A 25,232-nucleotide genomic window follows, 5' to 3' on the forward strand; every position below is an offset into this window, starting at 1 on the left:
AAATTAAAAAGCTAAAATAGGAATAAACAAAAGTAGGACGAGGTAAATAAATAACAACAAATATACATGTACACTCCAAGTGGTGCTAGAAAACACTGCATGTCTTGTTTCTTCTGAGAGTTGTTTTCAGAATCATTACACAGCAAAATAAAATGGGTGGAACACTTGAGGATTTATGCTTTACTTGCAATAATCCTGTTAACCACTCTACTATTAGACATCAAATTTTACATTTACTTTTTACGTTCACAGAGACTACAAGGGGATGAAATGCTTCTGTCCTATTATTTTGTTTTTTAGCTAACAATACACAGGTAAAAATTCATATGGTTAAAAAAGTTAATACATGGTTAAAAATTCATTATCTTCCAATCTAACATGTTTTTTATATTAAGGAAAATAAAAATAATCATAACATTTACCATGAAATAAGAAAATACAAAGATAAACACAACATAAGAGTATAGTCCTGGTACCACAAAATTCGACTGTACATTTTTTCATTGCTTCATTAAAGCTGTATTTAGACCACACACATTTCTCAAAATGGGAATTTTACCTAATGTATACTACAGAAAAAGCAGTCCTAAGTGACGGTATGCATCTAAACATGTTTCTGATAGTAAATCTACATTGCAATTCAAAATCTGAGTGCAGTTTTTACAGGCACAAAAGCATAAAGCTACAAAGTCCCATCAAAAGTCCTCATTTATCAGCATATTGTTTTCAGCAATAACCAGTAGCAGATACCTAGAAAGAGTAAAAAACAGGGCAAGCACACAGCAATACTTCCCCAGTATGCTCTCCCAGCATCCAGGACTTCACGGCACAAGGAATCGTGAGCAAATTAGTAGCTTTGAACTTAGTAGTTATCTTCCATGTATTTAACCAGTCACTTTCTGAACCCATAAAAAATGTTGAGCATTTGCAATACTTCATAAAAAAGCATTTCACACTTCAGTGATCTATTGTGTGAAGATGCCTTTGTTCCAACCATCTGCCAGTCGGTTTCATCCGTTGCTCCCTAGTTTTGGCTCTAGAAGAGACAGTGAACTACTGCTTCCTACTCCACTCTCTCCAAGCCATTCTTGCTTTACAGATCTCTATAATAAGTGCTGTCATAGCAGACTTTGCTTTTAAACTAAGGACACCACCAGTTTCATTTTCAAATTAGCAGCCCATCTTGCAGTACCTTTCATGGATAGTCCTTCACCTTCAAAAAAGAAAAGGCTTACACATATCAGCATCAAGTATATTCCACAAAATATTAAAATAGGAGTCAAAAGATCCATCCATACCCTGGTTGTCTGTTATAAGGATGGAACAAGCAGCAATGGAATCAATTTTTCCTGCTGGAGACCCATATCTAAATCTTAAGTAGCTTGCAAAAGGAGAGAAGATATATTCTCATTCACTGTAATTCTCCAGGGCAGGAATATTTACCATGTCTTTGCCTTTATATTGAATAGGAAAGAACTAAAGCAAAGAGAAGAGAGATACAATCCACAGAACATGAAAGGAAGATGACACTGAAAACACAGCTGCCTGAATCTAAGCTCTGCTCTGCACAGCTCCAAAGGAGGTAAAGTGACTTAAAGCAGCTTTCTCATAAACACATATGCCCAGAACCATCTGGCTGCATGGCTTCTTCCCATCACAAAATTGCATGTCTATCACATAGAAAAGCTGTTCCATCAACTGGAGTATTCTGGAGCATGGAGAGAAGCCTCAGCCACTTTCCCAACTTTCAGCTATAACCCTAGCATATGTGTCAGAAGAAAAAAACTACCCAAGATTCTAGAGGGCTCTTCCACAGCTCCTCCTTTCTTTCTCACTGTAATGCTGTCTTTAAATGTTTTCTTTCTCATGAGGAAAGTAGAAAGCTCACTGGTCCTGGCACAGTGTCTCAACATGAAAATTAAAAAAACGCATACACACACAAAAATAATCACAGAATACCTTCATCTCTATCAATAAAAAAATATAATTGGACAATATGATTTTGTGACATGTATTCCAGTAGTTTTTAGAACTTCCAAGAAGTTCTAAAGAATTCCAAGAATTTAGAAATTCCAAGAAGAAATTCAAAATCTGTCATTCCATGAAAACAAATTCCAATTATTGCACAACCAAAGACCTAGCAAAAATAAAATCCTAACAGATTTAGACTGTAATATAATGTTCTGTCAAATAGTAATCTTAATCCTCCCCCCAAAATAATTTCAAATTATTTGATTACTTGAATTTATTACTTGAATTACATGAAGCAGATGGTTTGAACAGTATTAGAAATTAGAAAAAAAAATAATAAAAGCTAAAGGATTTTGAAAGATGTTTTCAGTAACGTATTGATTAAGCTTGCTGTCCCTTTATTGTGTTAGACTTCTTTTAAGTAAAAAGAAGATTACTCTAAGGGAAGAAGTCTTTTATCCTTTTGCAATCATAGTTCCCTGTACTGCAAGGGACTGAGCCTGTTGGCTTCAAGAAAATGAACTACCCTACCATCCAAACATGATAATGCTCACAAGTAATAAAAGGTAGTTACTGATAAATTCAAAGAAGTTACAAAAGTGTACAGGGGGAATAAGTCTTCAAACATATATCTTTCTTTCAGGGGAGACTTCAGATATGTAACTTGGAACTGAAACATCATTTCTAGGACCAAATTCCTTTCTCAGTTTATCAGTGTAAAGCTGATTGGTTGACTGAACCAATCAACTGTCCCTGACTTATATGAGTGGTGCTGAGATCTAAATCAGATTAGCATTGAATAACTTACTCTTTCTCCTAAAGATAAATGGGAAATTCTGCTACATGAGATGAGTGAGTAAAAAGTAGCAACATATTTTGTAGCAACAGTCTGAATGTCGTTATTTCTCAAGGCTCACGAAACAGCAGTGTTGCCTCTACCTTTCTCTTTTGTCTTTTATTCCTACTCCTGGATCCGTATTATCTTCCCTTCAGCCTACAGTATGTTCTTGTTGAACATTTTTATACCTGACTTCTGTATCTGACCTAAGATTTAGAGCAAACAATAAAAACATTTCCTTCAGGTGGAAAACAGGCTCTAAGGTTCTGGCTATCGAATCCACTGTGGGTCTTTTTTGCTGTTTGTTTGTTTTGTTTTGTTTGAATTTCTGTACTTAGTTAAGTACTTAGAGCATAATGAAACTATGCACTGAGTATTATGAAAAATATCAGAAAGAAAGAAGTATGTTGGTGATTTTAGAAGACTGTTAGAAAGATGATCAATCAAATAGAGGTCTCCATAAACAGACCTCAAATATTCGAAGGAAAAGTTTATTTTGAAATGCCTTTTAAAATGGAGATGTTCAGATGCTCTTTTCATACTAATGGTTGGTTTTAACATTCCTAATCAATAAGCTATTTTTTACAGTGAATTAGTTAACCTACATTAAACCTTATAATAGAGAGGTTCAGAACTGAAATTGACTAAATTCAGTGGCTTTGAGTCACACTAAAAACATCATGATGAAGTAGCTGCTTCAGTTTTGAAAGTGTCTGCATGCAGCTATAAGGTTTAACTAATCCAATTACAATTCACACCTTCAGCAAATTTGAACGAACTTTCACTTGTCCTTGTATGAATGCAGATTAAACCTTGTTTACATGAAATTAAAAACAAAACTCTGAATTAGCATTTTACAAAACTTTGAACAATCAAAACATATTACTGCTACTTTTTTTCCTTCTTATTTCTAATAATTCTGCACATACTAGCGGAGCTACCTGTTGAATCTCTTCCAAACAGAGATTCCTTGACTAACATATGTTAAAATGATTAGTAATTCTAACTGTCTCTTTGCTTTCTAAAAGTGGCGTTCTTGTAAGATGTCCTGGCCTGGCAGACAGAATTGCTTTTCACTTTTTTTTTTAACCATCTCCAACTGATTTTTGTCTTTTGTTTTTAAATAATAACACAAAATAATTATCTGCTCCTTATACAATCATACTTTCTCAATTGCTATTTTATCCAGCCTGTATTTTTGCTACTGGGTGCATTATGCAAGTAGAAATTCTTAGCAGCAAGCAACAATTTACATGTTCCCAATAATTTTACTGATCTAACTCAGAAGAACCATGTTTAAAATATCCAATGTATCATCAACTTCTTAGCTAACTTCCAGATTAAAATAAATAAATAAATAAATAAAAGTTAAATACAGCCTGAGAGGTATTCATTGTACTTTAAATGCATCATGCAACTACTCATCTCAGCTGTATTTTTATTTTGCTTTCTTTTTGGGATAGCAACTCTGTCATTGCATAAAATCACAGAGATGGAAGTCTGTGGAATCATATCAACATACAGCAGCTGAAATTTCAGCCCTTTATTTTCAAAAGGTACATTTAGATTTTTTTCACACACAAGAGTAATACAATGCTTACAACCATCAGCAACTGGAAAACATCCACTGTCAACATGTCATATCTGCAATTAAATCATTATATGCGAACAGCAAGCTATAACTACTAATCAGGAAGAGTGATACTGGAACCATATACAGAAATAAATTTTAATTTTCTCTAGAGCCAATGATGCTGAATATGCCAGAATAATTATAGTATTTTACTTTTTCCTTTTTTTAAAAAAAAAAATGTAATTCATAATACTCCTATCTGTTATAACAATAATCAGATCAGTAGAACTGACATTTGTGGTGTTATATGGGTCGATGAGATTTTTAGCATTGATTTCAGTGGGAGAAGTATTAAGGCAATGTTGAGAGTATCTCACCCATAGTGTTGAAATTGTAACATTCATTTAGATGATACAGACAGAACCCAGTCCATGTCCTAAACAGCTCTCTGTCCAGGCTGAGACATGAGAGAAATTAAGAGAAAGAAGGAGGAAAGAGTCATCATTAAATCAGTGGGACTACTTGCTTTCTTCTACCTGCTTCTTATTGTTAAGGAAAGAGACCAGTAAATCAGAAGTAATCCAAACAAAATCAATATGGCCCTGTCATTTTCATTTCAATGTGAGAAAAGAAACTCCAACCAGTGTAAGACACACAATTTTGTAATTAATACTTCTTCTGCATTGCAGCTCAGTGAATCCACTGTGAATGGGGTATCTAAATAAAAGAGGTCAAAAATTTATACTCAAGGAAATTTCCAGAGTCATACACATTACTTTAAAATACATCCTGCTTTGCTGGGAATCCCTTTTAAAAGATCAGAATTATTATACTGGGAGGTTCATTTGCCTTATTAAATTCAGCTTCACCCATTAGCTATTAACATAGAGAGGAAGGAGGTTCCATTTTTAAATACAGCAACAGCAATTTCAGCGTGGTAGCAAAACAATCTGCATTAGAAGTCTAAAGGTAACTGTTGAAAGGATCAAAGAGTTATTGCCTACCAGAGTCTGATGGTGTCTGCTATGCAGTGAGACACCTGCTAGTATATTAAGCTTGGCTTTAAGGAAAAAATGTATTTGATGTATTATTTGGTAGGGGTACTAAACTACTTAACTAAGAAAAAAACTTACAGAAATAAAGTACTCTTTGAAACTGAACTGCATATATTTGACTGAATTTGTACATTCGTTTTAGTTCTGCCTTGTTTGGTTGCATAATACATTTGAACCTAACCAGATATTGCTCAATAAATATACTTGCAATAAATACAAAAAATGATGGAACGTTTTCCAGAGACATTTGGACGGCACCTGCTAATTGTGACAGGTTGGCTGCACATTCCTCTGCATTAACTTGAACTATGCCCGGGGACTGCTAACAATGCAAAAAATCTGTGCTATATATTCTACAATATTCTTTTCTATAGAAACCCCAGAATAAGAGAGAAATCAATACTACTTACTGTGAAGAGGTCACCATAAATCACTTGAGAAAACTTATTATAAACATGATTTGCATGTCACTGTGTCTAGATCATAACAACCTGCAACATTTGTACAGTAACACTGAATAACAGATGGTAAATGAGTAATAGCGAAGTTTTGACTTTGCCTATAAGTTATATGTTGTTTAAATCAATCTAGCAAATATGGTGCAAATGACCATCATACGGTACAGTGACTAAAGCTGCATTTAACTTTGCAAAATGTAGACCCCTTAAAAATCATTATCATTTACATCTGCATACATGCTACTATATCTACCTAATTCTATTTACTTTTTTAATTTTGAAAACCGGAGTATTATCCAATCCACTTGATATTCCTCATTGTTTAAGTAGAGTGCACTATAGCAAGTAAACTAAAGTTATATATCTTATTATCCTATTTTATGGCTATGGCCTCATTTCTTTAATTTACCCCCATCAAATTTCATCTTAATAATATAGTCAAAACACATCTGTGTGTAGGTGGAAATCTGTCCCAGGTCAAGCCTGAGGGGTCCTCAGCCAGAAAGACAATGTGAAGACACACGATGCTGTAGCCTTCTGCTCAAGACACTGTTGAGGACACTGCTTAATATGCTTAGCTGGGAAGGAAAACAGCAAGATCCTTACAGCAAGACTGTCTTTGTCTTTTATCAACAGTGATCAAGGCAAAATTCAAAAGACAACAAGGAGCTTACGCATGAGGGTGGTACATGAGCATAGGGTAGCATAGGAACTTAAGTGAAGATACTGCAGGTGCTGCTGGCATGGTTTGGAGGTATGTCCTTCCCCTACTGCTTTCACAGGCTGGCACATAGAAATTTCACAAAAAACTCATCACTTGATTTCTCTTGATGTGGCATGGATATATGACTGCCTAGCTTCAGTAACGGAACTTTAAATGCATGTAAAGAAAGAGAACGTTTCAATGATAGCCTGTTTTATCCAATAGGGATTCATTTCAGCTTTTTTCTGAATGTCCTCCATTGAGCTAAAGAGAAGTAGATTTATTTAATTTCTTATGTGTAGTAAGTATTAACTCAGGGTTCAATCCTGCAGTCTTAGTGCTGGAAATATTCCCACTGATTTCTAAAGAGCTAATGGGAATTTTGATTGCACAAGGAGTCACATATAAAAGTGTGCTTTCAGCACTGTGTAAATTCCATTGTGCTGGTTTATAGCAAGAGAGATGAGGTTGCTAGTAAGCTTGTACCAGGAAAACAGTATAATTTTATTCCAAAAGAGAGCATTTTCTTAAATAGCCACTCAGCCTGCCAATATTATCTGAGAATTCATAAATGCAATTCTTTCTTTTAATAATTACTATAATAAAAATGGAGAAAATAACTATAACTGAATTTTACATGCAACAGAATAAGATAATAAAGCTCACTGAAAGCATGCCAAATGAATATGTATGTATTACATGTAATATGGTTGACAGTAACATTTCTGTAAAGGGTGATCATGTTCTGAGAAAACAAACTTAACAACTTAAGCTGTGTTTATATTAATTGTTTTTCTTTTGGGAAGAAGTTCTAGCAATGGAGAAATAAAGCAACATTTTATTCTAGCTGCAAAATAGCATGACATCCTCTTAATGAACATGACACTGACTGTAACCTTGCTCTGACAGTCAGCACTGGAAACATCACCTACTACTGAGCTTTAGCAGCACCTGCCATTACAACTCTTTATAGCTTTCATTCTTGTGACTTCCAATTTGGCCAAAATGTAACTCTTTGAGGTGAAATCTAATCTTGAAAATGTTTGTCCTATTCTCCAAGATTTCAGTGAACACCAAAACAAAAGTATCAAAAAATACTTTCTTTTACTTTTCCTTGGCACTTGTCTATGAAAAGCTCTACTGTCACCATGCATTGCAGCAGAGGTCTAAAGCCAAGAAGGAAAGTGATCTTGTTTCAGGAATGTGTTTTTTCTTAACTGATTAACTTTAGATGATCTAGCAGCTAGATAGTCTCATTCTCACTCTATGTTGACAGCTCACAGTTGATTAAGCTTAGGATGAGATTAGAGTCTGTAAACAGAAAGTGAAGAACCTGTCTTTTCCATCTTTCAGCAGTCTTGTGGACAGAAGGCACTCCAACAGCCTGGGAAGAAATATGTCTGACCCAGATGCACAGGGGACAAAAAGCAGTGTAGAGAGCAGGGAAATAAGTTAATACAATCAAATTGGAATATTATAATTATGTAACATGACAAGATGTTTTTCTCTGCATGGCACCTAGATTATACTGGACCAAAAAAAAAAAAAAATCATGAGTAGTTGCTGTTATAATGTTATAATTGTCAGGAAGGAGGAATAACTAAGTTTAAACTCAGCATTTCTCAGTACCTATACATTTAACTATGCATCTTCAATCACATTTTTTTCTCTAAACAGAAACATTTTTGCTGTACACATGGTAAACTCCAAATCATCTTGGAGCTAGAGGAAAGACTTCCATTTTCTGTAGTGATATATGGGTCTGGCCCTTACTATACTGCACACCTTAACACTTTCAAAAGAAAGAAGAAAAAAAAAAAAAAAAAAGAAAAACAAAACATTGTGACACTGCATCTCACAGAAGATTCTTAAGTAAACTTTTACTGACCATTTAAGTCATGGTGGCAAAAGCTACAGAGAATGTCCATAGCAATGAATTCATTTAATAAAAGTAAACCTAAAATCCAGAGTGATATAAAGTAGAAGCACAAGAAATGCTGAGGGGCCAGAAAAGGCAAAAGATGTTATCAATCTCATATGACATGCAGTGTAGAAAACAGTGATGTCAGCTCCTTTGAGATTTTCTGTGACTTCCTATGTTTTGTTTTTAACATGCTCCAGCTGTCCTGTTGACAACTGTCAGTAAAAATGAAAGAGTTTGAAAAATAAAGGGCAATTAACTTAAGTACAGGTCATAGCTAGTACACCCATGATGTTTGTCAAAGTCATATACTCTGTGCTTTTCTAAACCAGAGCAAATGGATGCTGAATTAGCTGAAAATTACCTCACTCAACATCCACTAAATGCACCAGCCAGCAGAACTGCAACATCAGAATTTCACGATCGGTAAAGATGCTCCTGCCTTGTAGCAAGTTATATCCTCCCATTGAGCTGAGGAAAATCCCAGATGGTTCCATATGAGCTATTGTTCTAGGGAGAGCACCACAGCTGATTCAGCTGATTGCTTCACTAAACTTAATCCTAAAGTGCCCCTCTCCCCCCCTTTTTTCAGAAAACTCCACTAATAAGACTTAATTATGTCTAATTTTAAACACCATACAGCTCACTGTAGTAAACTGGGAATAAAGACACAATAAAAAGGTAAGATAAAATGGGTATATTGAAACCTGTTTAATATACTACATAAAAATAGTAGACCCTTGGATAGAAGCAGCATTCAGAATGGAAAACAGCCCATCAGAGCTCCTATGTCTAGAAAGTTTTTGATAGGGTTCCACATTGATGGCTGCAACAATTCAAACAGAACACAAGTATGCATAGAGGTGTCTAAAAAGCAGGAAATACTAAGCAGTGTGGAAGAAAGAAACTCGGTCTAACTAGCTGGCTTTATGATAGTAAAAAGTGAAATTTAAGCCTTGATGTATTTAACAGCCTTCATGTCAGATTTCCCCAGATAGCTCTTCTGAAAGGTTGACCAATTTGTTTCAATAGAGTGGTGTCCTGGTTTCAGTTAGCACAGAATTAATTTTCTTCCTAGTAGCTGGTGGAATGCTGTGTTTTGGCTTAGAATGAGAAGAGTGCTGATAACACCCCGATGCTTTAATTGTTGCAGAGCAGTGCTTATACTAAGCCAAGGACATCTCAGCCTTTGCTCTGTCCTGCCAACGGGCAGGCTGGGGGGTGCAGTAAGAGCTGGGAGGGGACAGACCCAGGACAGGTGACCCAAACTAGCCAAAGGGGTATTCCATACCATCTGACGTCATGCTAAACAATATATAGGGGTGGCTAGCCGGGGGGAGGGGGCCGGACTGCTCGGGGTTAGGCTGGGCATCGGTCAGCGGGTGGTGAGCAATTGCATTGTGCATCACTTGTTTGTACATACTATTATTACTTTCGTATTATCACCATTGTATCATCATTATTATTATTGTTATTATTATTTTGTTATTTTTTTTTTCCTGTCTTATTAAACTGTCTTTATCTCAACTCACGGGCTTCACTTTCCATTTCTCTCCCCCGTCCCAGAGAGGGAGGGGGGAGGGTGAGCGAACGGCTGCGTGGTGTTTAGCTGCCGGTCGGGTTAAACCACGACAAGTGGCCACTCAACAGCACCAAAAAAAAGACAGTATATATCCAAAAAACTGTATGGAATTTTTTCTTCCAAAGGTACAAAGTGAAGCCTAAAGTACAAAAGCAGTTAATTTATCACAGAAGCAGGGATTCCTGCAGTAACTAATTCAAAGTGCTGATGATGCACTAAATCAGGGTGAGTGATGAACACATACATAGCAGCAAGTGAAGTTCAAAAGGATACAGATCTATGTGATCAATGAGCTGCCACATGGCAAATGAAATGCGGTGTTGACAAACGTACAGTAATAGAGATGAGGCTCCAAAATAATCAAATGAAATATAAGAAAAATGTAAATTAACCAGTGCAGAAAGGTCTCATTACAGAGTTGAGGGTGCTGCTTTATACACATCTAAGTATCAGACCTTCACATCACTGTGCTCTTTCTCTATATTTAAATGGGGGAGAAGGGAGGGGTGGGAGGCGGGGAGAGAACACTGATAACTTGAAGAGGTGCATTACATTAAGGCAGTAAAACTTTCCTAGAAATGCGTCCAGTGGCACCAGTCAAGAAAGCAACAATTCATTTCAGGCACGTAGAATATGAACAACGGCCTACAGATGAAAATTTCATACAAATCTAAAATTAGTTTGCAAATAGCTGCCCTGAGTGATGACTGAACGATGAGGTCAATTTTGGTGTCTTCTGCTGACCAAGCCTCTTCATATTCCAAGTGATATCCTAGCTGATTAATGGCCTTTTGACTGAAAAGCAACAACACTGTAAGAAGAGTCCTGACAATAGTATTCAGTTACATGCACCCCTTCAGTTTCTGTGGAGCACAGCAAACTTGGTATATCACGAAAGATGTCAGGACTTTCAAAAAGAAAGAAATCTCCTAGTATAAGAAGGAAAGGTTCATTTGTTTTTTTCTACAAACACAACAGTTGTGACTTTTTTGTGTCCAGCTGTTACCAGCTATGGCTATTATTGACGTTATTCAATTACTCATTACAGTCAATATAAACGCTTTCTCTTTTGTTTTTGTCTATGGCCTGCTACGTGAAAACTGAGAAAGTTCTGTCTTTGTTTCTAAACCTTGTGTTTGAAAATGTCACATGATTCAAGATACCCTCTGTCTTTGGAGGGCTTCCAGAAAATCATACCTTCACTAAGTGTGGCTGCACTTTTACAATGGAAATTCCACACTATATATTCACTGTATAAATATACAGGGACAAGAGCAGGCCTGTTATTTCAATAGATATGAATCTCTCCAAACCCATGTATTCTATAAAACTGAGTGTTACTGCTACATTTTTACTTCCTCACAGACTCTTCAATAATACCATTTGCTGAATTGCGGGCATCGTGGGCTCCTTTATACATTTGCTTCAGCTCATAATCATTGTCAAAAATATCCGTCAAAGAGCCCTGCTTCCCTTCATCGACTTTTTCCTTTTCCTTTTTAACACAATTGATTGTTTTCTTTGACATGTAAGGGATTTTTCTCCCACAGGCTATCTTGACTTGTTCTCCAGAAAGTCCACCTGCTAGGTGATAGCATGTAATTAGACCAAGACAATGTAAGTGGCAAGGAACAAAAAAGGTAGATAGCCCATTAGCTTCTTGCTATAAACTTTATCCTTTCCTCTCCTTAGTTCAAAGGCTTGTTAGCACATTTTTTGTAGCTTCTCTTATATAAAACTCTAACTCTGCAGCTCTTAATTAGATGATGAATCATACTTTGACTTCAATGAAACCACAAACACTCAACGTAAATGCAAATAAAAGGTTACTCATTTTGGTTTATGGTGGTGTATTAAGACTACAGGAATACTCTCTTAACATCTTTGAAACACTAAGTCTTATTGACTAACACACTGAAAAGAATTGAAATAATGATAATTATTATTAACACTGATATGTTCTAATGTACTGGAAGCTAATGACAAATAAAGCAAACAAGATAAAACAGAGGTCCTTCAGAACTCAGTTACTCAGTAAACCATTAGAATGACCCAAGAGAAATGAACTATCAAGTCCACTTTTAGAGTGTTTGTAACTTGAAAAGATTTTAAGATAGTAGTAATAAAGCCTTGCTTTTGCTTCTTGAGTTCTGCCATTTAGTTGAACACTGGAATTCCATAATAAAACTGGATTCAAGAGAACATAATGCTAAATCCCAAGTAATAGTACTGGGGTTAAAGAGCTAAAAAGCCTAAACAAATGCACAGTAGAAACAGTAAATAAGTCATCCAGTTCCCCTTATCTTTACCAAAGCTAGCATTCCAACTCTACAGTACAAGGACACTATTTTGTTATATCTATAAACCACAAAGAATTAATGAATTAGAGGCATTTCCAATTGTGTAACTTGTAGTTTATGAACAAACTTATTAACATTATCTTTCATTTTGTCCAACTCAGAGATATATGCATGGAAAATCTCTATCTGAACTTCAATTTTATTTTTTTTTAATAAAAAGTAGAATAGCATCTTCCAACTAATGCCACGATTTTAACTACTTAGATTTTCACAGATAGATTTTTCACTGAAGTTGATAACAGAAGAATTTCTATTAGAGCAGAACCAGTGAAAAGCAGCAACAATAGGAAAACACTCAAGCTAACAAACAAAGCCCCATTACAACCTTAAGGTTATTATGATTGTTTAGTTTGATCTAAACTTTTTTATTTTTCCTAAATTTATTTCAGGACAACTTTCACATTGTTATTTCTCAGGCAAATGTAGAAGAAAACAGAAGAAGCAGATTTGAGACATATGTATTAAAACCGTCCCTTTCTGAAATTCTGAGTGAAATGCCTTTGTGGGAAAGCTGAATTTCTTTACAAATGTATCTGTGCAAGCAACAGTTTTTGGTTGGAATATGGAGTGTGCTGGATAGAAGTCTTATTGATTTAAATGAGACGAGGATTTCACCCTTAACATAAACAAGATTTTATGGAGGAAACTTTTGAGTTCAAGATTTCTTATCTGGGTGAGATTAAGTAACTTATCTGAACTGATGTTATAACTAAGGAAATGAGCCAAATGGGCCCAATAAATAAGCTATCCACAAAATGTGAATGCCCTATAAAACCTCCAAAAAGCCAGTATGTTTCCTTTCATTGCCTACCAAATGGAACACACCTCTCTATGACATAGCCAATACATTCATGTAACTTTTGTTTTATATTTTGTCTTCCAATTCATTTTGGTTAGAGGTAGAATTATTGTGTTAAAAAAAAAATGACCTGATTCCAGACGTAGTTTATTTAAATTTCAAAATGAAAAGCTTACTAAGAGCAGATAAGATTGATTGTTCTTTCCATCTTAGCATAATTGTATTTCAGGTGAACATCAATTTACTTTAAAGGACACTTCTAAGTAGCAGGCTGCATCATACATAATTCATCAATCACAGCTGCCTGTAACATGATTTACTCAAGCAGAATTCAATGGAATAGAGGGAGTCGCATTGTTTTTTATGCTGTGGCCTGTTTGTTTTTAAATAGTTTACGAAACATTCATTTGCACTGTATTATTGCTGAAAAGAGTTCATCCTTGGTTCATCAGCAGGTAGAATTTCTTCATACAGAAACGATTCTTCAGATTTCTTTTAAAAGGTAAAATGAGTCTTGAAAACATCATTAAGGCAAAGAGCACTAAATGTTCATGAAAGGAAAAAATAGAGCTCAAAGATTTTTATATGGAGTAGGAGAATGCAAAAGTATTTACCTGAAAAGCATTACTAGTTTTTAGTGCTGTGTATTTTCTATCTGCTTTGACGTCATTTGTTATTGCTTTCTTACCAGTATGCACATGTAATTGAAGAGAAGTAGCTCCTTCCTCAGATAGCCCTTCACTCGGTTGTCTCATGGATAAAATGACCTATACTTGACAATATGCACAAATAGGACACAAAACTGTGCATCAGCTAAAGTGCAATTGCTAGATACAGCAAGAAGTAGATGTAACACTTTCATTTACAGGGACACCGCCTTGTGTGCTATACTGCTCACTGTTTTCTACCAAATTCAGCTTCAGCGACACGTTGGTGCCTCAGACAGTCCTGAAGTAAAGAACCATTTCCACAAACAGATGCAAATAGAGCTTTAAAAGAAAAAAAAAAAGAAAAAAAAAAAAGAAAAAAAGAAAAAAAAAAAAGGAAAAAAAAGAGAGCAAAAGAAGCTGCTAGAAATACACACTTGCACAAAGAAATTTCTTTACTTACTTGTAAACCCATTTGAAACACAGAGTGACCCATAAAATTAGCCAACATTCGAATTAAAGCTGCACCCTGTGGGAAATGATACAGGAAAAAAAGAAGTTACTGGTTTTGCATATCAATATTATACAATCACAACAATTCGAAGTATGCAATTCCATTCAACAATATCATCTTAGAAACTTGTGATTGCTATAATTTCTAATTGTGCTGGATTGAAAAAAAGAGAAAGAAGATGCAAACATTTACAAGGAAAAGTGAGTTAGTTGCCCCAACCGTTCTGTGTACTCAGTAGTACCGCAGTATTTAGTGAGGGCAAAAAACAATGTCCATGATAAATTCTACCAAAATGATTATTCATCATATATTTATTTTAATTATACTGGAAATAAGGATTTAGTGATAATAATTCCTTTATAAAAGCCTTCAAGACCTAGTGATCTAGAAGTGGATCATTTTCATAAGAATTTTTTAAAATGTCAATATTCATACTTGACTTTATTAATAGACAGCTTATTTCTCACAAGATCATGCAAAGAGGTTAAGTATTTGTATAATATATTTCCTGTACTTATACCAGTTCTTATCCCTTGCCCCTTCAGACAAAGGAGTAAGATCTAAAAAAATTCTTTTGTTTCACAGGTGATTCCAATTGTCAGTACTTATACTAAGAACCAGACATACACTTGCCAGAATGCCTTTCTTTAAGACATCCCTTGTGTTTTCCCAGTCCTTCTCAGTACAACCACAACTGCTGTGCATTTTCCCCTTGCACAAGTGCTGTGTTTCAAGCAGAAATACCTTTGCAAATCTGATTTGATGATTTGGCTATAATATTCCATTTTGCAGTCCAATTTCAGGAAAATCAGCATCCCAATCCCATAACTAAACTTGTTATACTTAATGCTGATCACTGTATGAGAAGGAGGATGGTTTGTATTTCAAAATGGTGAATCAAAGGCCAATATGATGTTAGAACTCAACCTCAGCTACATATGTAGGTTCAGGAATTAGGTTAATGCTCAGTTAGAAAAAATAAATTAAAAAAAAAATAAATCACAGATTTAGAAATTCCCAGGTACTAAAGCCAAAAGGGTTGTTATAATAAAGCAATATTACTCCTGCATTAACAGAAGTAAAACAGTAATTTAGGTAAAAACCCTATTGCTTCTCTTCACATAACATCTATTTTAGAAAGATTCAAGAAAAGGAAAATGTTTCACAGTGTTACATAGCTTGTCAAAACTAGTATTTACTCTAGCTCTAGCATTTAAAATGTGAACCCTTCTTTCTAATTTGAGTTTCACTAGTTTCAGCTTTCAAAACCAGAGTTTATGGCTTTTCCTGTTAAATTAAAGTTCAAATTAGTTTTGGAATTCAACAGTTGTTCAGTTTTTAGACTGTTTAACACATTCTACTGATTTTTTGTGCAGTGCCTATTTTTGAAGTAATGAAGGAAGCATCTGTAGTAATCAACATTTTAAACAACAATATACATCAAAAAGATTAATAACTTGTTAGTAAATCATAAGAAAGCAAGTTTTTCACATAGGCAGCAACAAGTAATATATAGTTAATAAAGTAACTGAAGAAAAAAATAAATTCAGGAGATGTTTGTAATTGCTTATAAGAAATGAACAGCAGATAAACAAAACAAAACAAAAAAAAAAAAAAGTGTTTGCATTATTAGTACTATGCTGGGTTTTTACGGTGGTACTTAATCTTACCAGGAGACCAATCATATCAGGAACACACGGAACTATAAAAAATAATCCCTATCCACACAGATTATTATCAGAACAGACAAGACTATAGGCCAGGAAGCATTATTACCCTCATTTTACCAGAGGAACAGAGTGAGTAAAGTTCTCAGAGATGTTTAAGCAGATAAATAGCAGACAAATCTGTTTAAGCAGATAAACAGTAGACCAAAAAAAAAAAAAAAATCCAATAAAAAGATAAATCCTATTTATTTGTTAACTAACTTGGAAAGGCCAACCCAAAACATCCTTAACAGAACCAAAACAACATAAAAATAGAAAAGAGATCAGTCCAAATTCTTAACAACAAAGACATTCTTCCACTCATCACACATCCTTTTTCCTGCTCATTTCTCAGTATTCTGGGGTCCCCTTCTTCATTTCTCAGAGTCTGAATTTCACATAGGAACAAAGACACATATTCCTATAGGCACCTTAGCTCTACTGATTTCTGTGAAAAGTAAACAAATGCCTTCATATGATCTTGCCCACAGAGTCTTTTTCTATCCAGAGACCAAGAACTGTCAGACAGACATAAAATAATTATAAAATTGCTCTCACAGCTCTCATTTAGCCACATCATGGATGGAACTATGGCTGGCCTTTACACAGCAAACAAAATAAAAAAGCAAATAAAGTCTGAACAGGAGATCCAAGGCACAAAGGCAGAACTACTCTCTCTGGATCCATTTGTTTTCACAGATACTTTAGAATTACTTTCTAATTACCTTCAGGAAATCCAGAAGTCCATTTACAACATCCAGAACAACAATGTGCCTGACCCAATTCTGCTATCTTCCCCACACAGTTTGCCTATCTGGATGACTTATTTGCCAAAGAATAGTACAGGAAATGAGAGAGAGGGAAAACAGAAAATTACACAACCTCAAGGGGTAAAAAAAATGTCTTGAGGAGAAGGGAGGAGAAACAGAGGAGCAAATTCAGCCCTTGGTGTGGAGGGAAAAGAGATTGGAGGAAAAAAAAATGTGAGAAAACCACTTATTTCAACATTTTTGCACTTCAAAGGCAGGCAAAACAGAATAGGGACACGTTCCTAAGAAGAACTGAAGCAATCAATACAATCCCAGCTCTAGGAAGGAAAGGAAAGGACAGGTAACACTGATACTCTGGAGATGAAGAGAAACATCTTTGCAGAGGTGGGATTGAAAAGTCTGAGTAACTGGCATAAGGAAGGGGGGGACTTACTAAAAGATAGACTTGAAGAATGATCCTAACTAGAGGGATGTAGCAAGGAAACAGTATGTTCAGCTGCAAAAGCAATGGAATAAATAGCTTTGGGATTGTCTAAATGGCCCCAAATGCTAGCATTTTCATTGTATATTCACATAGCAAGGAGTGAACTATAGATCCCAGAGAACCTGTGCTTCCAACCCTCTGAAAGCTTCTCTGACCGAGACCTAAACCTATAAATCCTAAATCACAACAAATCTGTCCTGCTGCAGAGGATGCTCTTTGGAACCTGGCAGTATCATTCCCTGAACACCCTGACATGCAACTGATCTGCTTCCCATTTCATTCTCAGAGCCACTTCTGCTCCGCCAACATTTGTCCAACCAAGGAATGATGTATGGAGTCTTGAGAAGTGAACCTGGCTCTCTTACAGGGCACAACAGCCATTTATTGATGATTTAAGTGCTTTCCTCCAGGCAGTGGATGACTCAGTACCCTGTCAAGAGGCAAAAAGCATTGGTTTAAGAGGTCTAATGGAAAGCAATTCCTTCCTATTCACAAAACACATCTGCATTCCTGACCATACCAAATCTGGCCCATCTTAACAGGGAAAAGGTATGTACCCCATTTAAATAAAAGTTTACTCACAGAAATATACTAGATATTCAATCAATGACTAGTTCTTGTGAAGCACTTTTCCGTAGCAGATCTCAAAGTGCTTTGTGAGGCATTGGTATAAATACCCTTCCCCTTACAGAATGGGAAACTGAGGCACACCATAGTGAAATCATTTACTGAAGATCACCCAGCATGTTCATCATGCAACCTGGGACACAGTAGAAGCTTCCTCAGCCTCTGCAATGTGACACTACTGCTACTGGAAAGGGAGGTAGAACATCAGCTGCTCCATGGAAATAACTGCATGTGCAGACCTTGTATACAAAGTGCTCCTGGGAAAAAGCAAGCACATTGCCAATTAGCCAATAGTGGCTGAAATGCTGTAAATTTATGCTATTTCCTTCCCTGAAGAGAAATGTTTGCACACCCACACCATAGTAAAGACCATCCATAATAAAATGAGGAGCAAAATTTCTTTATATGTGAGATGAACTTGTCTTTGAAATCTAGAAAATATAGACTCACAGTTAAGTCATCCCATCTAATTCTCTCATGTCAACATAATAATATGATTTCAACCTTGATCTCATATTAAATTAAGCTAATTTTTAAAGACTCACTCCTGCATTTTGTGATTTTGATCACAAAATGCAGGAGTGTGACTATGGCATCACTACAGGTCACAATTACTGTAAGTTAATTTAATTCTCTTTTTAAATGATCCAATTTTACTATATCTGAATTCTTAAACTAATTGTTTCACTTGCAATTTGCATTCCGTAATCATTTTTTATACAAAAGAAAGTACCAAATGGAATTTTATTCAGCAGGGAAAAAAAAAAAAAAAAAAGTGTGCCATAAGTTTTAACCCACAAAAAATATCACTATTACCATACTACAGAGTACTGTTATACAGCCACATAGCATGGGATGCATCTGACTAAATGCAGATATCTGCAACACCTCTGTTTACAATTAGTTTAGTGGTCTAGTCTTTCTTTACATTCAATGGACAGAATCTGTCACTTCTGGATGCACTTTATCTCCAGACTGATCAGATGACTTGTACCTTAAAAGCACCACCTCTCATATTTGACTCCAAAATGAGCAGTGGGTGAGTAGTTCATATGCATCTATCTGCACTACAGATATCTAAAGTGAGGTGAGATGAATTCAACTGCCTTGTCCTAAAAGGCCATACAGAGATTGATACCCCACTCTGCTACGAGAGTTCTATACTGGTAGGTAAAAAATTTCTGAAATATTAAGATACACAACTGGTGTGACACCACTCTTTCATACATGTATATATGGCATATAAGGCATATAGGCAAATATAGGCATATAATAAATCATATCTCATTTTTAACTTTCATATAAGAAAACCTTCTAAGGCAGGTATTCAAGAGAGGACCCTGAAGAGAGGGCAGTGTGCTTGCTAGCTGAAGGTGGATATTCTGTACCAAACAGACAGCAGAGAAAATGCTTAAAATTATGAACTAGTGAAGCCATTGCAGACAACCAGATAATGTGTAAATCAGAAAACCAGAATACAAGATTATTCAGAAGGTAGAAGGCAAGGACAAGGGACCATGTGTGAAGAGATACAGTTGAGTAGCAAACTCATTCAGCATTATTCTTTTAAGGACCAAAAATTATGTCAGTATTCTAAAAAGTGCTCATGAGTGAAAATTGTCACCAACAGAACAGAAATTTTGAACTACAGCTGATTCTCATAAGGGTGAAATAATCTATCATTCTGTAAATGAACTGGAGTGGAGGAAGATAAAGAGACCATAAAAGGCTGACTTAGAGAAAGCAGAGCTCTTCCATCCTCCTATCTTCCTTCCCACCAAATCTTGTCTCTTTTTTTTTTTTTTTTTTCCCCTAGAACATCATCTTTTTTCTTTCTGCTTTTGTATGTTTTGTTGTTTTTGTTCTAAGGGTAGGACTGCGATTCATGTGACAGAATGCAGATGCCTACATGGTAACTTTCTGATGCTTACTCAAGTTTTATGCATCTGAGCCAGCTGCTTAGACTCCCTTTAAAGGCAATGGAGAGAGAAGTGAGCACTTCAGCTCATCCTAATTCATTTCATCTGAAAACATGCATCTAAAATAGCACGGATAAATTTCACCCTAAAATTTCCTGTTTATCTTCAGTGATGATACAGGGAGGTTAGAGGACTAGTTAACTGCAGGAGTCTATGCAGCAAACATCCCAAGTTCAATAACATAAATCTCTTTAAAGATAGTTTATCCTGAAAGTCATGGAGCAACCCTGGAAAATGTAAAAGTATAAACAATGCAGAAACACTTTCCTGAGTTTACAACATCTGAGACAGCATCTTGAAGGCTTGCTTATCAATTTATTTCAAGTAACACCAATCAGTAATAACAATTACATAGATCTATATATGCCTTCTTCACTGAATGTCCACCTTGCCATCCTTGTCTAGGAATAAAAGTTGATTGCTTCAATTTAGTTCAGAACAATCTCTTTCGTGACATAAAATCTAAAATCCGGAAGGTTATGGAAACCACCACCAAGGTACACAAGGTGTAAGTGTGGAGTGAAGTACCAAGGAGAGGAGCATTGGACTACCAACCAAAATTACATAACTGAATTTCTGGGGAAAAAAAAATCAATTTCCTACAAATCCTCTACTTCCCCCTTTTGCAGTCACTTCTCTCATTTCTAAAAGAACATTGAGACACAAGAGACTTAGTAACAGTCTTCTATTGTGCAGTAGTGAGTTCAAAATCAGTCTTGATTAATATGTAATAGTACCACTTGTCTTTCACATAAAAGTATAATTTTCATGAAATTGTAGGAGGCTTAAAGCTAGTTTCCCTTATGCTTGTATCCCTGCAATTCAAGATTAGGGTCACTTTCCCTCTAGCTAAGGGAAACATGAGCTACTCCATCCTCTACTTCAATTAAACTTGATTTTACTCGTATTATTGGTAGAGCTATTAATAACAATAGGAATTTATTATAATCACTTTCATCTTAATTGATTTTAACAAATCAGACCACATACAGGTACTCAGAAATGTACTGTTCTTTCCCAAAGAGCTCTTGATTTAAGATTAGTATCAATATATGAAGTTCGATGAATACTAATATATACCAGTATTTTTTTTCCCTATATAAGTCAATATATAAACATTCCCTTCCTTAAACTATTTACTCTGTGCTATGGTACAACTGAACATAACTGAAAAAATTTTGAGAACAAGGATTTGAAGGAATGGAGTGGAAAGCCCTTTTGAATTATTTAGAAGAAAATGTTCTGTGGACAAGCAGACAGGTGGGATACAAGAAGGCCACAAGCTGTACTTATTTGGGATCATTTGCTCATTCCATTTACAATCTATGAAAAGACCTTTCCCACAGTCTGTGGCAGCACTAGTTGCTCTGCAACTCTTCATAGGAGAGTCAAAAGCTTTTGGCAAGGTGTCTTGTGAAAGACTTTTTGAAAATCCTGTGTCTCCTGACTTCCTGCACAAACTCCAGCTCGACAGTGAGACAGAATCTCCCTTTGCAGAAGTTATGTTTGGCAGGACTGACACATTTATCCATGTGCTCAGGTACTTACCCTTTACATAAAATACAGTCCCCACCTTGCTAGAATAGGAAGCTGGACTCATCAGTCTGTAGTTATGAGGACATCTTCTAGAGACCATTCTCTCTCTACATTGCCACCAGCAATTCTCTGGCACACGGGCTGTCTGCAAGGACAGCCTACACCCTATTGCCCGGAGTTCTACACTCCACACCTGCTTACTTACAGAACATGCTGGTGGGTGACACCCAGATCTACAGACTTCCTAACAACCCACTCAGCTATTTTGGTTAGTGTCGTCCATATACCTACCTCAAATTGATCGTTTCTGCAACCTGTTACAAAGAATAAACTGTGCAGAATGGACTCAGCCCATTCTTCAGCAAGAAGAGTCCAATACAAATTCAGCAAGAAAGTCCAATACAAATAATTAATTATGCTTCCCTGCTATCCCCTTAAAAATCTGATAAAATCATACAAGTTGGCCATCATGTGGCCCTTCACCCAGTAACCCTGAGCCATGCCTACTGTGCATTCAAGTCAGGCATAAAACACCTTAAAAAATCAGTTAACATCACACCAACTGTGTGATCAAAACAACACTTCCAAATTCTGACTAATACATTAATACATTTGGAATAATGATTGAAATGTATCTCTTCATGAAACATGCTGAAGAAAGAGATTTTTTAGAACTCCAAAATTAATAAAAGCAGCATTAAAAAAAAATAAATAAAAAAGTTGAACATATCTTTATGGTGCTCTGTCAAATAGAAGCCTAAGGGTATCTACAGTCAAACAGGTTCTTAAGTAAATGAGTATAATTTCATTTCAGCTCAAAGTTCCTGAACTCATACACTAGTCTTAATTTCTCAAAATATTAGATAATTCTGTGACACAAAGTTCATTTCAAATATTAGAAGAGCATGTTACAAAGCACTCATATAAAGAATGCACATTTGCACATTATTTTTGTAATCTGAACACTAGCCAACAAGCAATATCCAAGTCACGTTTTCCAAAACAATCATTCTTTGTTGGTACTAAGCAACCACAGCTGGATGCCCTATGAAATTTAGCTTATTGGGAAAAACACAGCATGAATTAAAGTGAAAGAACAATGCACATCAGACATGTAGCAAAAATGTGATATTTAAAAAAGAACTCTTCCATAAAATTAGGAAACGAAATATGTCAAATCTTGCAGAAAATCTGACACAAAAAATATTTTTGATTAAGTCACATCTACAGAATTTGTTCCATACAGAACAGTGCGCATGTGTGTAAACGGCTTTTTTAAAATCTTTTCAGCTGAGTTGTTGCATTACAGTACAAGCAGTGCACTGAATTAACTGAATCGCCACCCTCAGCACCTTAAAGTAGAGGACTGAGAGATAAGGGAAGTCTGGTGTAATGTCTGTTGAGCAACTGTTATGACCTTAAGCAAATAACTAACATCCCTTTAATTTTTCTGAAAATATATAAATTTCAAAATGAAATGTATTTACCTTCCTACTTTAGTAATCTGAACCATATTTCATGGTCTACAGCCTCAGTCTGACAGTCTTGGTATGAGTGCCCTGCTCATGCTTGCAGCTATGTATTGTGGAAAGTGGAGGACTCCTGAAATACCTCTGCTAAAGATCTTCCATCTTCAGATGTTTCTACCCCAAGTACCTAAACTCTCAAAACTACAGAAGTACTCACTGAGACATTATTCTCAGGGAATTAATTAGACAATATCATCAGTCACCAGCACCAAGCCCCTATTTCATTTTCACAAAATTGAGCACTATAATGCACCAGTGTGGCTGTTTTTCTGTATTCTGCAACAGCACCTCAAAATACTACAAGAAAAATGAAGCTTAATACGTATGAATTTCATGAATGCGAATGCTTCTGTATTCAATTAGGATAAAAGAATGTATTTGCTTAAATGAGTAAACACATGCCTACAATTTCTTCCCTGTGGCAAAAATGTAAAAAGTTCAAATGAATTCCTAGAGGTTTTCCCTTCGGAAAACACATGTAAAAGCTAAGAGAAGTAAGGAAAAAGATCGATATATGCAGACTATGCATACTAGTACACAGTGTTGCAATATAAGCCTCATGCTGAAGTTCTTAGTCCAGGCCATCATTTAGTGACACACTTAAGTGTGTCACAGACACATAAGCAATCTGACTTAAATGCCACAGCTTACACACAAAATTAAACAAGTAACTATGTAATTGGCTGAATTTGACTCTGACTGATTTCCCTGAATTGAGTAATAAATTCTTAGAAAAAGACTTCATTCATTAAAAGGTGCTATCCCTGCATTATTTTTATGGTACAGACTAAAAAAAAAAAAAATTCCTTATATTTGTCTTCTTTGCTTTTTAAAATAATGCATAATTTCCAATTGATATTTGTTTATCAAGCAATGCACACCCACAAGTTAACATGTTGATATTCAGCAATAAAAGCAGGACATATTTTAATAAACAAATTAATCTTACTCTATTCTTAAAGCTTTACTTACAGTCTGGTTGAACTAATATTTAAAAAAAAACAGCAAATATACCTATAAACTTGTAGCTTACTATGCTAAATCATCAAAGATGCAGAAGAGTATCTTATGTTGTTTTTATAGATTGTAAGGCCATTTATCCGATGCCAAAACATCACTGAAAAAGCAACATTAAACTCAAGGAGAGGTTTTCACTGGGAAATCATAATCATTTTCTATTCCGACAAACACAGCTGTTCTAGGGCTGGATAATACCAAAATGGTCAGATGGCAAGATGAGCTTTGTTGAAATATTAGTCTTAGACATAAATTGTCTTGCAAATTTAAGGAACATAACACAATGAACAAAAATCAGGAGTAAATGAGCATATCTAATCATGTTCTTCAGGTGGATGTCATCCTATCATTTTCCTTCAATAATAAAATGTCTCAGTCACTTAGACAAAATGTTACTGAGACTCCATTTACAACCACAGTTTTATTTAACCTGGCCACCAAAATCCCAAATTGTATGTTCTGACAGCACTGACAAGGAGGAAAGCACCACATACTTTTTCATTAACTGCCTGTATGAGGAAGCCTTCAAGGATGTACAAACACAAAATGTTGATGACATTATTTACACAGATGGGCCATCATCAGAAGCCAAGTAAGTACTGAGTAAACCAGTGTATCTCAAGAATCTCATCTAATAATAAAGCTGGCTCCACAACTCCTTGTTTCCCATTAGAAGTAACAGGTGAAAACTTGCTCTGATTCATTTTAAAGACAAAACACCACCATTTTGCCAACAAGCTCCACTGAGAATCCAAAAGCAAATTAAGTAAAATAAAACTCAAAATTTGTGATGATTACTCCTTTGATTACTACCTAGGGGATCAGTATAATCTGATAGATAATCCTGTCAATGTGTTCTCTAGTGATACTGTATAGCACAACTTTTTTAACTAGAATATTATTCTGTAATAGAATAGATTTTTAAAGTCTGTGACTCTACACAATTTATCTTTACCAACCACATGTTTAATCTCATCAGTTTGAAATCAAGTCTGTTTGACCATTTTTTTCTATGAAACATTGCGATTACTATTTTTTTTCTAGTTTAATAAATACCACCTAAGAATTTTGTCTAAAACTTTGTCATTTGTCTAAAACTGATTTGTAACTAACTACAGTTATACATGCCTGCTCTCTTTTAATACTTTTTTTTAAGCATCAGA

General features: G+C 35.5%; 1 protein-coding gene across 1 annotated transcript in view; it reads right to left on the reverse strand.

The window, feature by feature from the left end:
- Nucleotides 1-25,232, reverse strand: part of TRHDE (thyrotropin releasing hormone degrading enzyme) — a 205,050-nt gene that overhangs the window by 74,508 nt on the left and 105,310 nt on the right. Inside the window, exon 7 of the mRNA XM_084514641.1 lies at nt 14,371-14,436. Coding sequence (XP_084370767.1) covers nt 14,371-14,436 — 66 coding nt within the window. The remainder of the gene's footprint in view (nt 1-14,370; nt 14,437-25,232) is intronic.

This window comes from Aythya ferina, assembly GCF_964211825.1.
Source record: "Aythya ferina genome assembly, chromosome: 1".
NCBI lineage: Eukaryota > Metazoa > Chordata > Aves > Anseriformes > Anatidae > Aythya > Aythya ferina.